The sequence below is a fragment of the Schistocerca americana genome, chromosome 1 (assembly GCF_021461395.2).
Source record: "Schistocerca americana isolate TAMUIC-IGC-003095 chromosome 1, iqSchAmer2.1, whole genome shotgun sequence".
In the NCBI taxonomy this organism is placed as follows: domain Eukaryota; kingdom Metazoa; phylum Arthropoda; class Insecta; order Orthoptera; family Acrididae; genus Schistocerca; species Schistocerca americana.
In genome coordinates, this window is record NC_060119.1 from 1,228,971,778 (window position 1) to 1,228,992,862 (window position 21,085).

The 21,085-nt window shown below is 42.9% G+C and overlaps 1 protein-coding gene across 3 annotated transcripts in view; it reads left to right on the forward strand.

Moving 5' to 3' along the window:
• LOC124619961 (probable ATP-dependent RNA helicase DDX56) overlaps positions 1 to 21,085 on the forward strand; it is a 102,373-nt gene that overhangs the window by 21,696 nt on the left and 59,592 nt on the right. For all 3 annotated transcript variants that reach the window (XM_047146634.1, XM_047146641.1, XM_047146626.1), the window contains one exon: positions 12,041 to 12,220. In XM_047146634.1, coding sequence (XP_047002590.1) covers positions 12,041 to 12,220 — 180 coding nt within the window. The remainder of the gene's footprint in view (positions 1 to 12,040; positions 12,221 to 21,085) is intronic.

Sequence of the window (21,085 nt, forward strand, 5' to 3'; positions counted from 1 at the left end):
CTAAGGAGACTGCGTACACTACGCTTGTCCATCCTCTTTTAGAATACTGCTGCACGGTGTGGGATCCTTACCAGATAGGACTGATGGAGTACATCGAAAAAGTTCAAAGAAGGGCAGCACATTTTGTTTTATCACAAAATATGGGAGAGAGTGTCACAGAAATGATACAGGATTTGGGCTGGAAATCATTAAAAGAAAGGCGTTTTTCGTTGTGACAGAATCTTCTCACGAAATTCCGATCACCAACTTTCTCCTCCAAATGCAAAAATATTTTGTTGACACCGACCTACATAGGGAGGAACAATCATCACAATAAAATAAGGGAAATCAGAGCTCGTACGGAAAGATATAGGTGTTCATTCTTTCCGCGTGCTATACAAGATTTGAATAATGGAGAATTGTGAAGGTGGTTTGATGAACCCTCTGCCAGGCACTTAAATGTGATTTGCAGAGTATCCATGTAGATGTAGGTGTAGACCTGTGAACGATGGAGCAAAGAAGAGGAAGAGGCCTTTAAAACACCTGCCTATTTACCATATATTGTAATATTTCAGTGCAAATAGGCAGAATACTAAGAAAATATAAAGCGAAAGCCATCTTTCACCATCCTGCAAAAATTTCGTCGCTTGTGGGATCTGTCAAAGATGACCTAGAGCTGTGCAGGGCAAGTGTTCACAGGATTCTGCGTGAATGCAGCAAATCTTATATTGGGTAAACAATATGCACTGTACAGGATCGCATTGTAGAATATCAGCGGTGTACTCGCCTTCAGCCTTGTAAGTCTGCCATCACCGAACACTGTATTTCCACTGATCATGTCATAAATTACAATGAGACGAAAATTGTGGCCCATATGTCTTAACTTTCGGAGTTCTGTTATTAACAAATCCATGGAAATAGGGCTGTCTGACAGTGAGTCTCTTATTAATTGTTATGGCAGTTTCCGGTTGAATATGGCATGGAATCCAATCATCAAACAACTTTGTGTCCTCCATAGCCAGCGTAGTTCTGTGATGGAACCATGGGAAGACAACCGAATTGATATCGATGCAGTGAGTTTTCACCACAGAGGGCGTGCGGCACAGCGGAATTGAATGCACTTAAGTAGCGCACGCACAGAGCCAAGTGAATCCACCATGTGGGGCCCTAAATACCACAGCCCAGCGAGTTTTTGCCAGTACCACCTGAAGGTGGCCAGAAGACTCTGTGCCGAAATATTGAGGCAGGAAGTTACAAACATCCAGCAGTTCTCCCGAAATTTTGTGTAACAATATGTACGTGGGAAAAGTTTAAAATCTCACAGTAGTTCCTGTGTTTAAATAAGTTCCCCATCTCCTCCCTCACCTTTCCACACCAAAACATCACTACAGCATAATATGGTGAACTATCAATGGAGCATCTGCAATGATGATAATTCACTTGTTGAGTATGTTAAAGTTATTACAAAGGCCTTTACAGTGAGGAAATATCCCCCAAACCTAGTTCTGAGACAGCACAACATACTGTGATGGAACTGGCCCTTACCTCCATGTCTATAACAGACATCTTAATTATAGACAGATCCTCAACTTTGTTATCTCCATCAAACAAATCACCATATGAGTGCTTTGCACCTCTTTCATATTTTCTTTCTTCATGTCCCCTTTCCATTTTAAATTTTTTCTACAAATGAGGTAACAATGTCTTCAGTATTTTTCCATTTGACTTGCACTCGTTAATAAGATACCCATTTTCGTCCTTGACATACCATTCAGTAATAACATCAGCCCCTAAAATGAGAGGTTCCCGATAGCCCGTTACTATATTCTATTGACTTGTCTCTAACATATTCACCATCAGCTCAGCTCCCTCTATGGAAATGAATGTACTGATTGCTTCTTGAGAAGATTGAGTCCAGCAGCTGTGTTATTGCCACACCTAAGGTTATCTCCCAAAACTTCATAAACACTATTTCGCCTAACAAAAAATCTCTTACTTCCATCAACACACTATCTACTTCTCCTCAAACATCTTCTCCAACATCCACCAATCACTTTAAAATTCATCATAATTGTCTTTTCCAATGTCGACTGATACAATAAAAATTTCTATAATTTAATTGCCTCCCTCATTACAGGAATTGCCACCACTGTATTGCAGCTCATCTTAATTGACATTACACTCAATCTCACCAGGTTTGGATTTACCTTTGCTTCTGATTCGGATTCCAATTTTACTCGAAAAACTTTATGATTACCATCATCATCTTTCCCTAAATACAATGTATTGTCTTGTCCTGTAGCCTCATTGTCTAATACGTTACTATGTTTCAGTGTTCTTGCTGTCTGTGTTTTGTTACTTCACACCACTCTACAGTTTATTCACACTTTTAATCATCTCCATTATTTGCAGTCTGTTTGCCTGTCCTTTACACACTCTTGGTTGTGTCATATATTGCATCTGTTTCCACAATGGTTTATATTGCTACCTTCATACTTGAGATGCAGCAAAAGTCAGTTTTCGAACCTCCTGTCTCAGTTTGCCAGTCCATGACTCATTGGACCCTCTAACCGTTAATCCCTATTGTGATTTTGAAAATTTCCATTGTGATTATTACCCTTCCAAAAAGTGTTATCATTATCATTTCTATGAAAATTATTGTTCTGATTACAATCATGACAGTTATTGTGAGTTATGTTTGGTCCCTGTTGTCCTGTAGGTTGTTAAAATTCTGTGCCTTGAATTTTACCCCCATTACAGTTTCTCAACCAACTTTAAACATTTACCACTTGTAATGGTCGCCTAGTCGTAGATACTGCTAATTGCTATAATCGCACTATTTCACTCCCATTTACGGAGCTTGTTAGCACTTGATGTTAGGTTGACACCATTAAAATGCATTGTGTTGTGGTAATCGCTGCTACTTGCTGGATCGCTACTGTGTCTCGATGCTGATGCTGGCTCTAAATCTGGTTGTCTAGGGTTAAAAACATGAGGTCCCGTGTTTTTTATGTGCTTTTGATGATAAAGAATGAGCGAATCCAACAAATATGTAAACTTCAAATATTTATTACTCTGGTGGCCATCTTAATTCCACTGTCCACCAAAGACCATGACACAACACAAAGTAGTACTTCCTTTACATGTTCTTTGCATTGTTTATCCACCTCAAACAATAACACACAAACACACTTTACCAAAGTGACATTCCGACTGCGTCCCGACCCTTCTTGCTGCTTGTATTTATAACATTGTCAAAGAACTACTAAAAAGAGAGATAGTTTATAAGTCACATGTACATCTGTTGTCATAATTCGTGCAGAAAAGTTATTAATTTGCATCGAGTGACATAATTTAACATGTTATTAAAATGACAGACAGATTTGTTGACTTGACAGAATAATTCTTTGTTTCAAAAAGGCCGTTTTATAGAAGTTTGTCAATTGACTTCTCTAATTTGCATAAATATGTAAATAAGCGTGGAGGGTAAAAATCGTAGAGGGAGACCAAGAAATGAATACACTAAGCAGATTCAGAAGGATGTAGGTTGCAGTAGGTACTGGGAGATGAAAAAGCTTGCACAGGATAGAGTAGCATGGAGAGCTGCATCAAACCAGTCTCAGGACTGAAGACCACAACAACAACAACATGTAAATAACATGAATTATTAAGAATTACATTGGTTTTCGTCTAAAATAGGATTGATTATGTGAATACTGAGTGAAAACGCTCCTAGTGAACAAATAGGTTTCACTGGGTGATTTTTATTTAAGGAGATCCAAAATAACTAAGTTGGCCACTATTTTTCGTACTTCATATTAATTATTTAAGATGAACTTAGTGTTTTTACATGATGACATTTGCTGTATCAGTGATCAAGTGATATTAACTTTTGTGTGGGTCAGTTATTCAGTATAATTTAATGGGTTGACTGTTTATGGAGACATGGAAATGTTATGCAATCATTGTTAACATACACAATAACTTTTCTATAATCATAAATACTAGTTAAACTGGTTGAATTTGGAGGGTATCGCATACTTCGGTAAAGTAAAGCCTTTAATATGTTCCGTTACACACTAACAAGTCCCACTGTAGAAAATCCAGCAACTGTCTCTTGAGCATTGTAATTTCCATTAATATGCTCAAGGACCATTAATTTTGCCAGCTCATTCACACAAAACCCCTGCATTGAAACACTACTGTCCCTGTAAGAACTAATTCTGAAGTTGCATTAGCTTTGCTTCATTCCAGAATTTGTTCAAAAAACATCACTCAACACACACTGTAACTGGTGAATGAATTACTCATTAAATTGCTCTGGATTGAGGCTCACTTTCCAACTGCCTTTTTGCAAGTTTAGTTTTAGCTTCATCCAATGTTCTCACACAGACAGCCCACCCCACAGTGCATTAATTACAGTAGGGGTCTGACCCATTGATAGAGAATCGAGTTCGGTGCACACATCATTAAATTGCTGCGTGCTGTACTGTCTCAGGATGGATTGCCACTTCTAAACTCTGTTTATTACATTCAATTGTTTTCTGACACACTACAATTCTTCCAGATAAATTGCTGCATGTTACTAGTCTCCACCTCCAATGTATTTTGCCTTTGTACACAGTCATTCGCACTATCACTCAACTCATCTTCTATCTTTTTGACCTTTACGTCAAATGATTTTTCAACTTTATGAAAGTTATTGTTAACAGGACCAATGTCATCTGAAATTTTGCTTATTTATACTCTTGTGCCCTTTAACTTCTCCTCAGTTTCAGTTTTTATTTTCCCAGCTACGATTTTAGTACAGAAATTCTCTTTTATATCCTACAAATTTAAATAAGTAGTTTCCTTCTCTGTCATAGAATTTAATTCAATTTTTCACTCGGTATATTAGAATTCAGATTTGTAAGAGCTTGCAATAACCAAGCCATCAAATATTCTGTAAGAAAATTTATTTATTGAGCCTGATCTGATTAGGGGCATCAGGGCCTTCAATTACATCGGACCAGAGTTTCACTCATACAGTAGCTTTTCTATATCATAGTTACCTAAGAAATAATGTACCGGATGATTATAATTAAACTTTAACACATTATAACATGGAAACTAATTACTGTATGAGGACCAAACTTAGTAGCATTAGTGTCAATGATATGAGAAAGGGAAATAATACAGTATCAATTCAATTGAAACACTTTTAATGTGCTGCTATGGTACATCATACCATTACATACCCGTACCGTTACTGCTACAAAAGGGGCTCAATATCGTGCCCACCAGTGGCTAGAAGAGTCTGAAAGTGCAGGATTGCATTCTTCACAGCAGAACAAAGCATGTCTGTATGTATGCTGGCTACCTCTCTTGATAAACTGTGTTTCACATCAGCACATGTGAATGTTCCCTTGGTAACCCTGTTCTTCAGGTAGCCCCACAACCAGAAAACACTGTGAGAGAGATTAGGTGATCGTGCTGGCTGATAATTTGATAGTTTCAAAATGTGTTTCAGAGAAGCAGGTGAACTTCATGAGCGATGTGCGATGGGGCCTCATCTTGCATGAAAACTGAGTTGAATGTGTGTCTCTCCTGTAGGGCTGGTATGACATGCTGGCAAAGCATATCGCAATAATGTTGGGGAATCACAGTGCACGTCTTCGGTCTTTGAGTGCCAACCTGCTCAAAAAAGAATGGGCCAATGATGAACATAGCCATGAAGCCACACCGTACAGTGACACGTTCACCGTACAGAGGAACTTCATGCACAGTGACTGGCAGTGAAGATCCCCACACTCATCAACTCTGTGTGTTCACCTCACCTGTCAGAGAAAAATGAGCATTGGCTGTCCATGGGGTGGTCCAGAGCCAGCCCTTGTCTACTTCAATCCTTGCAAGAAATTGGAAAGTGAAATTATCACGTTGTTGTGCATCCTGTAGTGCAAGCTGCTGTACAATATGGATCTTGTTCAGATACCATTTGAAAATGGTTCACAGCACCATCTTTACAGTGGACCGTGCGATTTTAACTGTCATGACACAGCGCGTGCACTGCCTGCCGATTGAGAATTGCGAGCAGCGTTGTGTGCCGTAGTAACAGCGATTTCATCAACTATCTGTGGCGCAACCTACATCGTGCTCTGCAAGCAGGTTGAGAAAGAGGACCCTTCCATAATCCTTTCAACTACCTATATTCTTGAAGTGGAGCTGCAGTATTACAGTTGTTTTGATAATAGAGCTTCACCAGTAATACCCTGCTCCTTTCTTCCAAGCTCTTGTTGACATGTCAACAAGTGCACTGTGGCTGGCCAGGTGTGTGAGACTGTTAATCACGATGACTGACCACGGCACCTGGTGGCCCTAGTTGGAACTGGATGGTAGCACTTCATGCATGGAAATCGTGCACCCCATGCTACCAAGTTTGGTACTCATATGGTAATTAGTTTCTGTGTTATAACATGTTAAACAGAGAAAGTTTAATTATAACCATCAAGTATTTAATATGACATATTGTGTTAAAATGATTTTTGTGTCTGTAGACTCAATGTGAGTAAATAATATTGCATGTGCTGCTGCTGATGTGCAGACCTTAAAAGAATTTATAGTTGTACAGAATAGACATTTTCTGATGTAGCTAGCTATGGTGAAAAGAAATTTAAGGAAACTTTACCAGCAATATAATGTGAGAGGTTATTTCAGTCAGGTTCCAGCTACTGAGAAAGATTTTGAGAAAACGGCTGAACACGGAAGTGGGGCACAAAAGATTTAGCTCTGATGGGAATGGGTGTTTCTGTTATGTTGTTCAGACAAAATATTAAAAGTATTAAGGCCAAGGGGGGGGGGGTTGTGAGGGGCAGTGTATGTTGGTAACACAGTAGGGTATGGAGATCTCTGCACTTGTCCACAAGCAGCCAGCATAGCTGTGCATATGATGATGAAATATGATCTGCATAACATCGCTGTAATCAATAGTTTGAAGTTTAAGTGTTTGTACAAGTTTCTTTTCCGCTCAAGAGGGAAGAGCTCTTTATATTTTTGTAGGACATTGAGAGATGCTGATGCCTTTTTGCACATTGCAGTTGGGTTCTCGGGCCAATTTAGATTTTCATCTGTTGTTCATCCTAGACTCTTTCTGAGAGACGGAAACTAATATTTGTCTAATTTAGAATGAAATATAGTAGGGGTTCCCAATGTTTCAGGCTAATGAACCTAGAATGTCCAACCATTATGACTTAGGTTTTGGATGGGTTTAGATTATTTTGATAGTGCACGCAGGTCAGTATTAAAATTCTCGATAGCTGTCTTCAGGTGTATTGGATTTGCATTTGGCTCATCGGTGTGCGGTATTTGCAGTAGGACAAAACTGATGATATATTGTTGACATACAATGAAAACAGTGTACGACCTAATACTGAACCCCAGGGGATGCCTGATACTACGTGCCTCCGTTGTGCCTTTATGATACTGGACATGATGTATTGCTGGTGGGACATCAGGTATAAGCAAAACTGTTGCACTGCATTTGATGAGAAATTTAGGCTGCTTAGTTGTCAAGTAAAATGTTGCAGTTGAAAGTGTAAAAGGCTTTGCTGAAGTCTAAGAAGCACATGATAGTCACCTCTTGTGCACTCATGGCAAACTTCAGGCCATCTGTTACCTTTGGTAAGGCAGGTGCTGTGCTGCTATGTTTACAGAAACCTGATAGGTATTCATCTAGTAGGTTGTGTGTAGTTAGGTAGTTTGTTTGAACAGTGCCGGAAGGATGCAGATAGGTCAGTAATCAGAGGGTGGTCTGGCAACTTCCTTTAAGGTAGTGGCATAACTAGTCCTTGTTTCCAGGCCTCACAGAAAATACTGGTGACTAAGGAATGGTTGAAGATGTCTTTTATAGTGGACAGAAGTGGGTCACTAATAAGCTTCATTTGGGCTGTCATGCAATCATGTCCAGTAGATGCTGATGTAATAAACATGATGGTTTTTTTGATGGAGTTGCAAGTAACAAGCTTCAGATAGAATTTTTCATGGCTACAGTCATTTGCTCCCATGAAGTAATCAGTGTATCCCTGTTTCATTTGCCATTCAGTTGTGGGTAAGTTGGAGTACTGATTCAGTTCTTCAGTTGGAACAATGGGATCAGCTGCAGCTTTTACTTTGTCTGTACTAAGACTATGCAGGTTTTTCCATAGGACAGCTTGGTCTGTTTCTGTTGTCAGTTAATGGATGGGCATGCCTGAGTTTAGCATATTTCACAACTTGACTGACTCTGTTCCACTTCTGCTTGTAAACAATATGATTTTCGGGCGTAGGGTGTAGTGTGTTTGCTCAATGTACAGCGTCTGAGATTCATGAGCTGTTTTAGTTCTTCAGTTAGCCATGGTGAAGGTTTCCTTTTTAGGTTTCTGGTCTTTAGGGGAGCCTATTTGTAGTTGAGTAAGTTTGTTAGTAAATTCATGAAGTTTCTTCATTATGTCTGAGAAGGGAGTAGAATACAGCCCAAAAACTATTTCCTGTGCCTCAGTTGCAAGTACAGATAAATTAATGAGTTTGAAGCCATGGTATGAAGTCAGTTGTGGTTTCTTTCTGGGACATTAAAATTGTTATAGGCAGACGTGCCAGGTGCAGATATCTAAGAGAGATGAATTACTCCATTTGGAGATTTTGTTGCAAATATGAGTGTATAACTAATGTTCATGTGATGGGTTGGAGCAAGCTGAAGTAGTACACATTTGAAGAAGAAAGCATCCAATTGAATTTCACACTGAAAGGACTACTGCATAGAAAATTTATGTTTGGGTCACCAGCTACAATTATGCTCTTATAGTGATTCAAGACTTGAAAGAGCAGTTTCAAAGCAGACAAATCTGCCTGCTTTAGGAGGTTCATAGTGGAAACATACCAGGCACGTCATCTTAAGGGATTTCATTCGCTCTCGGATTCTAGGCTATCTGGCACACTAGCACTTCCTGACTCATATAAACTTAGTGATTCTTTAATCATGCCGCTCTTCACCTCTGACATTAAATGTGCAAATTCACATGTTATGTGCACTTTCAGCATCAATACTTATCACTCATGTTGACTGCCCCTGCTCTGCTGCTGCTAAAGGTGAAGTTACTGCTGATGAAGCCGTTGTCGATGCTGACACTGAAGATTTATTTTTATTTATTTATTTATTTATTTTTTCTCCATGGACAAATACAAGGATTTGTTTCGGATGGTTTACATATTGATAATTTCCCCTTATAATATTGTGGGAAACAATTATATACAATAGGCCTTCAGATGAAAAAATTATGTTTCTTTTTTTGTAAATGTAAATACTATTTATACAAATGAAAGTATTCTACTCCTCTGAGAGGAATTCCTTAATGCTATAAAAACACTTAGTGCTGAGGAACTCCTTCAAATCCCCATATAATAGGGGGCTCTTGTCTGCACTTTTTGTATTATTTTTTTCCAGGTGATAATCATCATCCCTCCTAGTATTGTACATGTGCATTTATCTATTTAGATGATTGTACTGCTTGTATTTTAGCATCGGCTGAACAGTTTTTTAAATATACAGTGATGGGAGCGTTAGTAGTTTCTTAATTTTGAAAACTGCTTTGTAGGACTCATTATATATAAGCTTACACATGATCCTAACTGCCTTTTTTTGAAGGATGAATACCCTATTTACATGCTTGGCAGCAGCACATCCCCACACTTCAATTCCATATGTGAGGTATGTATACACTAAAGCATAGTAGATTATACTCATTTGCTCATATTTAAGAAATTGTGACATTGTCCATGTTGCGTAAACTGATTTGCTTAGTTTTTGGTATAAGAAATCTATATGATGCTCCCAAGAGAGATGCTGGTCTAACATTACACCAAGGAAGGAAGTTTTATCTTTCAGTTTTGTTTCTGAACCATCATCAGACACAACACTCATTGCATTTCATCTTGTTTGTGGTGTATTTGAAATTCCATTACATTTGTTTTATTGATGTTTAAGCTTAAGTGATTGTTTTGGAAGTAATTCTTCAATCCAAACAATTTTGGGCCAAATCATTCTCGTTGGTTCCCAGTTAACAACGGTTGTGTCATCCACATAGTTAAGTATCTTGCTCTTGTGTTCTGTGGGCAGATCATTAACATATAGTATGAACAATAAAGGACCCAAAACTGACCCTTGGGGCACACCATACTTTACTACAACTGGACTGAAGCTGTACTTCTTAATAGCATTGCCCACTTTGTGTGTGGCTTGTGTGACCTGATATCTGTCTTGTTGGTATGACTGTATGAGACTTTTGGCTGTTGCTCTGATACCATAAGTTTCCAGTTTCTCCAGTAGCAGTTATGAGATACTGTTTCGAATGCATGTGATAGATCTAGGAATAAATATGCCACCCTTTCTTTTTCATCTAATTTCATAAGTATCGTATGTACTACATCACATATGGCAGATGATGTTGAATAGCTTTCCTAAAACCATGTTGGGTTTCTCGTAACACTTTTTCTTTGACAAGAAAGTTTTCTTACCGTATTGAAATAATCTTTTCTAATACTTTGCTTAGGACTGGAATTAAGCTAATGGGTCGGTAGTTTTTGACTTTGTCCATACTACCTTTTTTTGTGCAATGGCTCGACTATTGTATATTTTAATTCAGATGGAAACACACCTTTATTCAAACTTTCATTGAAGAGGTGGAACAGAACAGGTATGAGTGAATGTTTGCATCATTTTAATATAATAGAGGAGATCCCATCCCATCCCATAGAGAATTTGTATTGTATTTTATTTATAATTCCATCTACTTCAGTTTTATCTGTTTCATACATAAACACTGATTTTTGTACCTGGTAAGGAGTTCTGTAGTCATCAGTGTCAGAGGTCACACACATGTTACCTGAATTTATAAAGTGAGTAATACAAACATTGCTGATCATATATGGATGTGAAGTATTTACATTATCAGTCATTAGTTGGATATTGGTGATACTAGGCTTTGGTTTTCTGCTGATTCTCTCATTTACACAGGTCCATACTAATTTGCTTATGTTATTTGAGGTAGCAGTTTTTTGCTGAATAATTTCCTTTGTGTATACATTCAGTGCTTGTTTTTAGGCTTTTCTACATGTTTGATAGTCGTCTTTAGTTGATGTGTCCGGGAACTCTTTACATATTTTCCAAGTAATAAACATTTTCTCCTTCAGCTGTTTTACTTCTGAAAGAAGTCTTATACAGTTTTGAGTATATTTCTTTTTGAAAGTAACTGGACATGTTACATTGAAATGGGCAAAGTTAGTGTTATAAAAGTTATTCCATTTGTCTGCAACATTTTCTGCACAATATATGTCATTCCATATCTCAGACTGTAGTGCAGACTCCAACTTCTGTAAACATTTTTCATTTGTACATCTTATTTCCATCATCTCATATGTACTTTGTGAATCGTAATGTGACTGGTTTGAAGAACATTCCGGACAGTTCAAGCGAATGATTTAGCCACCCAATTGCCTGACATAAGACCCATCGAACATTTGTGGGACATAATTGAGAGGCAATTTCTTGCTCAGAACTCTGGCAGTACTTTCACAGCTATGGATGGATATACAGGCAGTGTGGCTCAGTATTTCTGGAGGTGACTTCCAATGACTTCTTGATCCATGCTATGTCGAATTGCTGCACTACAATGGGCAAAAGAATGTCCAATATGCCAATAGGAGGTATCCCATGACTTATCACCTCAGTGTATATTCTTCCAGGCCAGGCAACAACACTAAACATGAACAAGACTAATACATTGTGGTGGCTGTTCTGTCTGCCACAGAGAATTGCAACTTTACTCATTTACATACCCAATGATAGTGTGTCCACATACAAAGCTACACTGACACCCAAACATGTCTTCTGAGTGCTTCATTTTTTGTGAGACATTATATTTGTGTAAGAAGCAACTACTAGATTTGAGCAATGTATTTTATTTAGATGCAGGTCATATCAGTCTTCTCTTGCATAATATGCAATATAATTGTGACAGTATTAACTAAATTTGTACATGATTGTCTTTTGCAGGCTGAAACTATTCTTGGAGCAGTTTGGTATTCCTACTTGTGTTTTAAATTCAGAACTTCCAGCAAATGTTAGATGTCATTCTGTCAATCAGTATAATAATGGGGTTTATGATGTAATTATAGCATCTGATGAAAAAGCTCTGGAAGAACCTCATGAACTGAAAGAACCAAAGAAGAAAAGGTAATTTGTATTGCCTCTACTTTCTTCTGGAAATAAATAAATTCAATCTTCATTTTTCTTGAGGAGAATTGTTGCTAACAGGAAAATCTTAGTATAGTATACTTTCAGTTGATCACCAATTAATTATAGTAAGATATTGACTTTCCCAGTATAGTATACCTTCATTCAGTTGATCACCAATTAATTATAGTAAGATATTGACTTTCTTAAACAATGTTCCAAGTTTCAAAATATGAGACAGATTTGTCAAATCTAGCATAGTATGTTCATTAAGCTGTTGTGAACTGTGATGTGATGATTTCAAATTTATTTTTTCTGCTTGTAACATGTAATTTAGCATGCATGGGGAATGTCAACAAAGTACAGTTATACCATTATCTTTACACACAAATAATTTTTTCAGTGTTGTAGAATTATTTAATTCATGTTGTATGACAATAATTCACTCCATAGTGAACAGTTGGTGTTAGATGCAGTTAAATACTACGCTTATAGCTAGGAAAGGATTTTTGCTCACAGCAATGCTCATGTTAGTTGCTGCTTTTAAAAGTAGCTCCAGAGGTAGGAAGATAGTGGAACAGGAGGAGGAGAAGATTGCTGCCCTTCAGGTGGAACTAGATAAAGCGAAACTAGATCTGGAAAGGTTAAGGGGAGAGAAGGGAAAAGAGGGGTGGGAAGTTACAACAGGTTATAGAAGAAATAGGAATAGGACGTTTTCAGACAGTGTGGTTGTGAATGTGGAAAACAGGTTTGATCTGTTGTCACAGTTGGAAACTGATGAGCCGCAAATAGATGTAGGAATAGAGAGGACACAACAAACTTTCAAAAAGTGTTTGAATAATAAGAAGTCAGAAAAAGCTGTGAAGAAGAAGAAAGTTTTTTTGTTAGGTAGTTCACATGGTAGAGGTGTAGACCAACTGTTGCAGGATGAACTAGGGTCAGATTACCAGGTCACAATCTTTTTTAAACCTAGTGCAAGTCTGGATCAGGTGATAGAGGAGGTAGGTTCATTTTGTAAAGACTCCACAAAGGAAGACACCATGGTAATAGTGGGTGGGGTGGGCAACAGCATAGATGGGAACCGAAATTACTCAATTGAGAGTGACCTGGTAAAGATAGCTCCAGCAGCGAGACATACTGGTGTTGGGCTTGTGTCTGTTCTGAGTCGCCATGACCGGCCTCATTTAAACTCTTCTGTTAGGAGAGTTAATTTAGAGGTGGAACGGCTGCTTGGATTGGGCATGGGGTCTCATGTTGGTGTGGTTCCTGTCAACTTTATCAGCAGGTGGGACTATACTAGGCATGGCCTTCAACTCAGCAGGAAAGGAAAGGGAAAACTGTCTGGGCTAATAGCAAATAACCCCCCTGCGGGTTCGGGGGTAAGAATAGGCCCGCGGTATTCCTGCCTGTCGTAAGAGGCGACTAAAAGGAGTCTCAAACGTTTTGGCCTTAATGTGATGGTCCCCATTAGGGTTTGACCTCAATTTTTCCAAATTCCACAGAAGTACGAGCCTCTTGGGGAAGGACACCTTACGTGGTGCACCATCAGTCCTCTGTGCCCTACGACCTTGGCACTCTTGATCGTCTTGGCGTCGTACCTGCACCCTCCATCCCTAATTTTGGGCATAGATACCTGATGTATTGTGTAAGTACCGCCCTCAGTGCGTCACCACCAGCACCCACGATCACTATGGACTACCTATGGCACCCAAAATCCAGCACGGTAGCCAGCCCGTTGTGGTGGGGTCGTCATGTACCCTCTAGGTTGTAGCCCCCTGACAACACAGGGATCATACTGCCGATGCCTGAGCTGACACCTCCCCACGTAAGCCAAGGAGTAGATGCTCGTCTCTCTGGGGCATCGGGACTCCCGGCACCGGCCATCCTGCCAGGTGGCCTTTGCTGTGGCTGGGTGGCGCCCGTGGGGAGAGCCCCTGGTCGGAGTGGGTGGCATCGGGGCGGATGCCCCGCAATGAAGCGGGTGAAATCTCAATCTGGTGGTCGTCCGACCGCCAATGTCTCTAAGCGTGGTAAGGTGGAATTTAACGCTGTGACGTATAACCCGAAGTCGTTCCCTTCCCTAGCCACACCATGGGAGGAACGTCGGGCTGCAGACAGACAGGAGCCGTATTCGCCACGATACCTTGTATGCAGCAGAACTGATGGGGATTCGTTTTTGGGGACTAAGCCTCTTTTCTTCATGCACAATCTCGAGGATAAGTTTGGGGAAGTGGCGTCTCTTTCCAAAATGAGGAGCGGGGCCATTTTGATACAAGCAGCTTCATCTGCGCAGTCCCAGGCATTACTCGCCTGTGAGAAGCTCGGTGACATCCCCGTTACTGTCACTCCCCATAAGTCCTTAAATTTGGTCCAGGGGATTATTTTCCATAAAGATCTTCTGCTACAGTCTGATGACGAGCTACGTGAGAACCTGGCACGACGAGGTGTACACTTTGTCCGTCGTGTCTTTAGGGGGCCGAAGGATAATAGGGTCGCTACCGGTGCTTTCATCCTGGCCTTTGAGGGCGACTGCTTGCCTGAGAAAGTCAAGGTCATGATATACCGGTGCGATGTCAAGCCCTATGTCCCGCCCCCTATGCGATGCTTCCAGTGCTGGAAATTCGGACACATGTCCTCCAGGTGCACTTCCAGCCCCACGTATCGTGATTGTGGACGACCTCCACATCCTAATGCTCCATGTGCTCCGCCTCCCACCTGCGTTAACTGTGGGGAGCATCATTCTCCCTGCTCACCAGACTGTGCAGTCTATCAACGAGAGCGGAAGATACAAGAAATTAAGACCTTGGACCGTTTAAGTTACCAAGAGGCAAAGAAGAAATTAGAACGACTCAACCCCACACCTATGTTGAGGAGTTATGCTACTGTCACACTGCCGCCACCAGCTCCTGCACAGACTCCCTTCTCTGTTGGCCCACAGAGAAATCAGGTAACGTCTGCCCCACCCCTGGGACAGGCCGCTCTCTCTTCCACTGCTCCCACAACACCGAGTTTGGGAGCAGTGCGCCCCAAGCAACCGGGGACGTTGGTCCCCACCTCTCAGCCGGAGCGGCGACAGCCCTCTCTGGCTCCTCAGCCGGGGAAGCGACAGCTCCCTCCGGCTGCTCAGCCGGGGATGCAACAGCCTCCTCCGGCCTCACTTGTTCGGAAGGGATCCCTTGGGGGCGTCCCTTCCAAGGACTTCCCCAGTGTCTCACAAGACACTAGCCAGTGGCTGAAGAAGCCACCAGCTGCTGGTCAAAGGGCTTCACGCTCTTCCTCTGTTCCTGATAATGCGTCAGGAAAGCCCTCCCAGCATGACAACCCTCCTCCCAAAGATAAGAGAGAGAAGAGGAAGCTCTCCAAGAAGGATAAGGACCCAGTGGTTCCCGCACCAACGCTCCCTGTCAGCTCAGCCTCTGAGGACGAGGTCGAGCTCTTTGCATCCCCTGATGACCTGGATCTCGCCGTCTCCTCAGACACGATGGCCGTAGTGACGTCCGTCGCTCAGTCGGTGGCAGCATGTGACCCTGCCAAGTAATTTGAATTTTCTGTGCCTGAATGCCCCTACCGGACACGCTTTGTACAATCCTCCAGTGGAATTGTGGCGGTTATTTTAGCCATCTCCCTGAGCTACGGCAGCTTCTAAGCCTGACACCTGCTTTCTGCATTGCCCTACAGGAAACCTGGTTCCCGGCAATGCGGACCCCTGTCCTTCGTGGATACAGGGGTTATTACTGCAACCGTAGCACTTACAATTGTGTGTCAGGTGGAGCCTGCGTGTATGTCCTTACCTCTGTATATAGTGCTCCTGTGCCCCTTCAAACATCATTGGAAGCTGTGGCTGTACGTGTAAGGACTACCCAGGACATAACCGTCTGCAGTGTCTATCTCCCTCCAGGTGGTACAGTCTCCCTGACCGACTTGGCTGCACTTGTCGCCCAACTCCCCACGCCTTTTCTTCTCCTGGGGGATTTTAACGCCCACAATCCCCTGTGGGGTGGAACGAAGGTTACTGGCCGAGGCAGGGAGGTCGAGAATCTCATCTCCCAACTCGACCTCTGCCTCTTAAACACTGGCGCTGCCACACATTTCAGTGTGGGGCATGGCACGTTCTCGGCCATAGATCTGTCGTTGTGCAGCCCAGGGCTTGTACCATCGGTCCACTGGAGAGTCCACGAGGACTTGTGTGGTAGTGATCATTTTCCGATCTTCCTTTCACTACCACAGCGTCGCTCCTTCGCGCGCTCGCCTAGATGGGCATTTAGCAAGGCAAACTGGGACACGTTCTGCTCTGCTGCCACTGTTGACTCTCTCCCCCACGGTACCACCGATGTGGCGGTTGAGACACTGACTGCAGCGATTGTTTCCGCTGCGGAACGTACCATTCCTCGTTTATTAGGGTGCCCCCGGCGAAAGTCAGTGCCTTGGTGGTCTCCAGAGGTCGCTGAAGCCATTAAAGAACGTCGGCGGGCTCTTCAGTGACATAAGCGGCACCCGTCTTTGGAGAACCTCACTTTTTTCAAACGTCTCCGTGCTCAGGCACGGCGGCTCATCAAAAGGCGGAAACAGGAGTGCTGGGAGAGGTACGTTTCCACCATTGGTTACCGTACTTCACCCTCCCAGGTGTGGATGAAGATTCGGCGCGTCTTTGGATTGCAGCACTCTACAGGTGTCGCAGGGCTTACCATCAACGGGGCGGTATCTACCGATGCCGATGCAATCGCAGAGCATTTCGCTCAGCACTATGTTCGGGCCTCTGCGTCCGGGAATTACCCGCCCGCGTTTCGCGCGCTCCAACGCCGGGAGGAAGGCAAACGGCTTTCTTTTGCTTCTCGCCACCCTGAGGCGTATAACGCCACATTTAGTTTGTGGGAACTGCAGAGCGCCCTGGCACAGTGCCCCGATACAGCCTCTGGGCCAGATGGCATCCACAATCAGATGCTGAAACACCTTTCCCCGGACTGTCAGCGGTGTGTTCTTGCCATCTTCAACCGCATATGGGGCGATGGTGTCTTTCCGTCGCAGTGGCGGGAGAGTACCGTCATTCCGGTGCTGAAGCCTGGTAAGGACCCACTTAATGTGGATAGCTATCGGCCCATCAGCTTGACAAATACTCTGTGTAAGCTCTTGGAACGCATGGTGAGTCGACGGCTGTGTTGGCTACTCGAGACTCAGGGTCTTCTGGCTCCGTGCCAGAGCGGCTTCCGTCAGGGCCGTTCCACTGCCGATACTTTGGTCTTTCTTGAGTCTGCAATCCGCACTGCTTTTTCCAGGCGCCAACATCTCGTCTCCGTCTTTTTCGATCTCTCCAGAGCATATGACACGACGTGGCGGCACCATATTCTCGCCACGTTGCACGGGTGGGGTCTCCGGGGCTCTCTCCCCATTTTTATTCAGAATTTTTTATCTATTCGGACATTCCGCGTTTTAATTGGCACATCCCATAGTTCACTTCATATCCAGGAGAACGGCGTTCCACAGGGCTCTGTATTGAGCGTGCCCCTTTTCCTTGTGGCCATTAATGGCCTTGCAGCAGCAGTAGGGTCGCCTGTCTCACCCATGTTATATGCTGACGATTTCTGCATCTTTTTCAGCTCCTCCACCATTAGTGTTGCAGAACGTAGGTTGCAGGGAGCCATACGCAAGGCGCAGGCGTGGGCCCTAGCCCATGGGCTTCAATTTTCTCCTGCGAAGACCTGTGTTATGCACTTTTGTCGGCGTCGTACTGTCCATCCCCACCCTGAGCTCTATCTTCAGGATGCCATGCTCAGGGTTGTTGACACTTACCGTTTTCTGGGATTGCTGTTCGATGCCCGGCTTACTTGGCTTCCACATATACGTCAGCTCAAGCGTCAGTGCTGGCAGCATCTGAATGCCCTCCGCTGCCTAAGCAACACAACTTGGGGTGCAGATCGTAACACGCTGCTGCAGCTCTACAAAGCCCTTGTGCTGTCCCGAATGGATTATGGGAGTTTGGCGTATGGCTCAGCATCACCCTCAGCGTTGCAACTGCTGGATCCCGTTCACCACTGTGGGGTTCGACAGGCGACAGGAGCATTTCGCACCAGTCCTGTTCATAGCCTCCTTGCTGAGGCTGGGGTTCCTCCACTGCGTATTCGGCGTCAACAACTGTTGGCCAACTATGCTGCCCACGTCCGTTGTTCGCCCCGTCACCCTAACTATCGTCTCCTTTTCGAAAATGCGGCAGTCCATATCCCACACCTGCGGCCACGATCAGGCCATACACTTGGGATCCGTGTTTGGTCGCTCCTTAATGAACTCGAGTGTTTGCCTCTTCCATCTGCTTTCCAGGTCCGCCCACATACGCCACCTTGGTGTATTCGTCGGCCGCAGCTTCGGCTGGAACTTTCCCGATGGCCGAAATATTCAGTTCCTCCTGCAGTCTTGCGCCACCAATTCCTTGCTCTCCTAGGCGAATACCATGACTCGGAGGTTATCTATACCGATGGCTCGATGGTTGATGGCCGTGTGGGGTACGCTTATGCTCATGCGGACTATGTCGACCAGCGCTCCTTGCCGGAAGGCTGCAGTGTTTACACCGCAGAACTGACAGCCATTTTTCGTGCCCTTGAGCATATTCGTACCAGCACTGGAAAGTCCTTCGTCATTTGCAGTGACTCGCTCAGTAGTCTACAGGCTCTTGCCCAGTGCTACCCACGCCATTCCATTGTTGGTGCCATCCAGGGGTCCATCCACGCTCTTGAACAGCGTGGTCGTTCGGTGGTGTTCATATGGACCCCGGGACACGTTGGGATCGCGGGAAACGAACTCACCGACAAGTTAGCCAAAGAGGCTACCCGCAAATTGCCGTTGGAGATCGGCCTCCCGGAAACTGATCTCCGAACCGTTTTGCACCGTCGGGTCTTTGGGTTGTGGGGCGACGAATGGCGCATTCTGTCTGCACCCAACAAGCTGCGGCAGGTAAAGGAGACAACGACTGTGTGGGGTTCCTCCATGCGGGCCTCTCGCAGAGATTCTGTTGTTCTGTGTAGGCTCCGCATTGGCCACTCTTGGCTGACGCATGGTCATCTGCTGCGTCGAGAGGACCCCCCTCATTGTCGGTGTGGTGCGAATATGACGGTGGCCCATATATTGTTGGACTGTCCTCTTTTAACCGCCCTCAGGCGAACTTTTAATCTCCAGGGTGCTTTATCATCTCTTTTAGGTGACAATGTCTCTATGGCAGATCGGGTTTTAAATTTTATTTGCGCAAGTGGCTTTTATAGGTCCATTTAACTTTTGTAACATCACCCTCTTTTGAGCTGTCTCTTTTAATTAGTTTTGTGTTGTAATTCGACTCCACCCTACGCTGTTGGGCTGGAGGTTTTAATGTATTGCAGTGTGGCTGGCTCATCCTATTATTTTCGTGATCAGCCAGCCACAGCCCTCTGCTGTGCAGCTTTCGTTCCTTCTAACTTTGTTCTCTCTGTTGTTTTTGTTGCTGTGCTCTGTTTTCCGTGTTGTCTTACAATGGACCATTGGGCTTTTCTTCCCCTGGAGTTTTTCTTTTAGTGCTTCGCTTGTCTGGTGGATAGTTTCCCTGTGCTCTGTGTTTTTATGAAACAAGGGACCGATGACCTTTGTAGTTTGGTCCCTTTAATCTTTAACCCAACCAACCAACCAATAGCAAATAACTTAAGGGGGGCGACTGTCACAAGTGGTAAAGAACCAATGGTTACAAGTGACAGATCAGCAGTTTTATAGGGGTAGGAAGGGCAGAAACAAAAGTTGTTCAGAGACAAGCTGAAAATGACATCCACATTGATAAAACAGGCAACCAGAAAGCAAATTTTAATGTACACAATTCATGCAGACAGCCTCCGATTGAAATTAAAGATACTCAAAAATTGGCAGGCAAACTAGGTTCATCCAGTTGTAATTCAGCCAGTGCACAAAATCAGCTGTCACTATTGCATCAGAATATCTGAGGACTAAGGGGTAAGCTCAATGAGTTGCTTATTTGTGTTGAAGAATTAGAGTTGAGCAAACCAGTTGATATAATCTGCTTCTCTGAACATCATGTGACCACTGGTATAGATATGTTAAATGTTACAGGATTCAAGTTAGCTTCTTATTTCTGTAGAGGAAATATGGAGAAAGGAGGAGTTGCCATATTTGATAGAAACTGTTTTGATTTCTAGATTGTAAGTTTTGCTCAGAGCAGCACTTAGAAGCTTGTGCAACAGAAGTAGTATTTCATAACAAGTCCTTTATAATAGTAGGTATATACAGATATCTTTCAGGGAAGTTTAACCTCTTCATAAAAAATCTGTCCCACCTCATAGCAAAAAAGCAAGGAAATAGTGGTTACTGGAGATTTTAATGTGGATTTATTGAAAAGCTCTGTCAGCGAACAATTATTGCAGTCAATAACACTATCATTCAATTTAGTTCCTACAGTGAACTTTGCTACTAGGATATGTAAATGCTCTGAGACTGCTACTGATAATGTCTTTGTAGACAAACCTAGGGAAAAAGGTCATATCACAAAACCAATAGTAAATGGGCTATCTGATCATGACATGCAGCATTTTGTGTTAAATGTTGAAACTTGTCAGGATAAAAAATCTATTAAATCTGAGTACAGGAGGGTAATAAATAAGTAAAAAATTGAGAAATTCAGGAAAATGCACAAACACATGGACTGGATAGTTGTTTACATCTGACTCAAATGGAAAATACAAAGCATTCATTAATAAAGTTGTCTCCACTTTTGAGAATTGTTTTCCCCTAAAGGTAACTCAACTCACCCACAAGTCAAAAAATAAACTGTGGTTTACACAGGGAATAAAGATATGATGTGGGACAAAAAGGGGACTCTACCTGCTCTCTAGGAACAGCTCT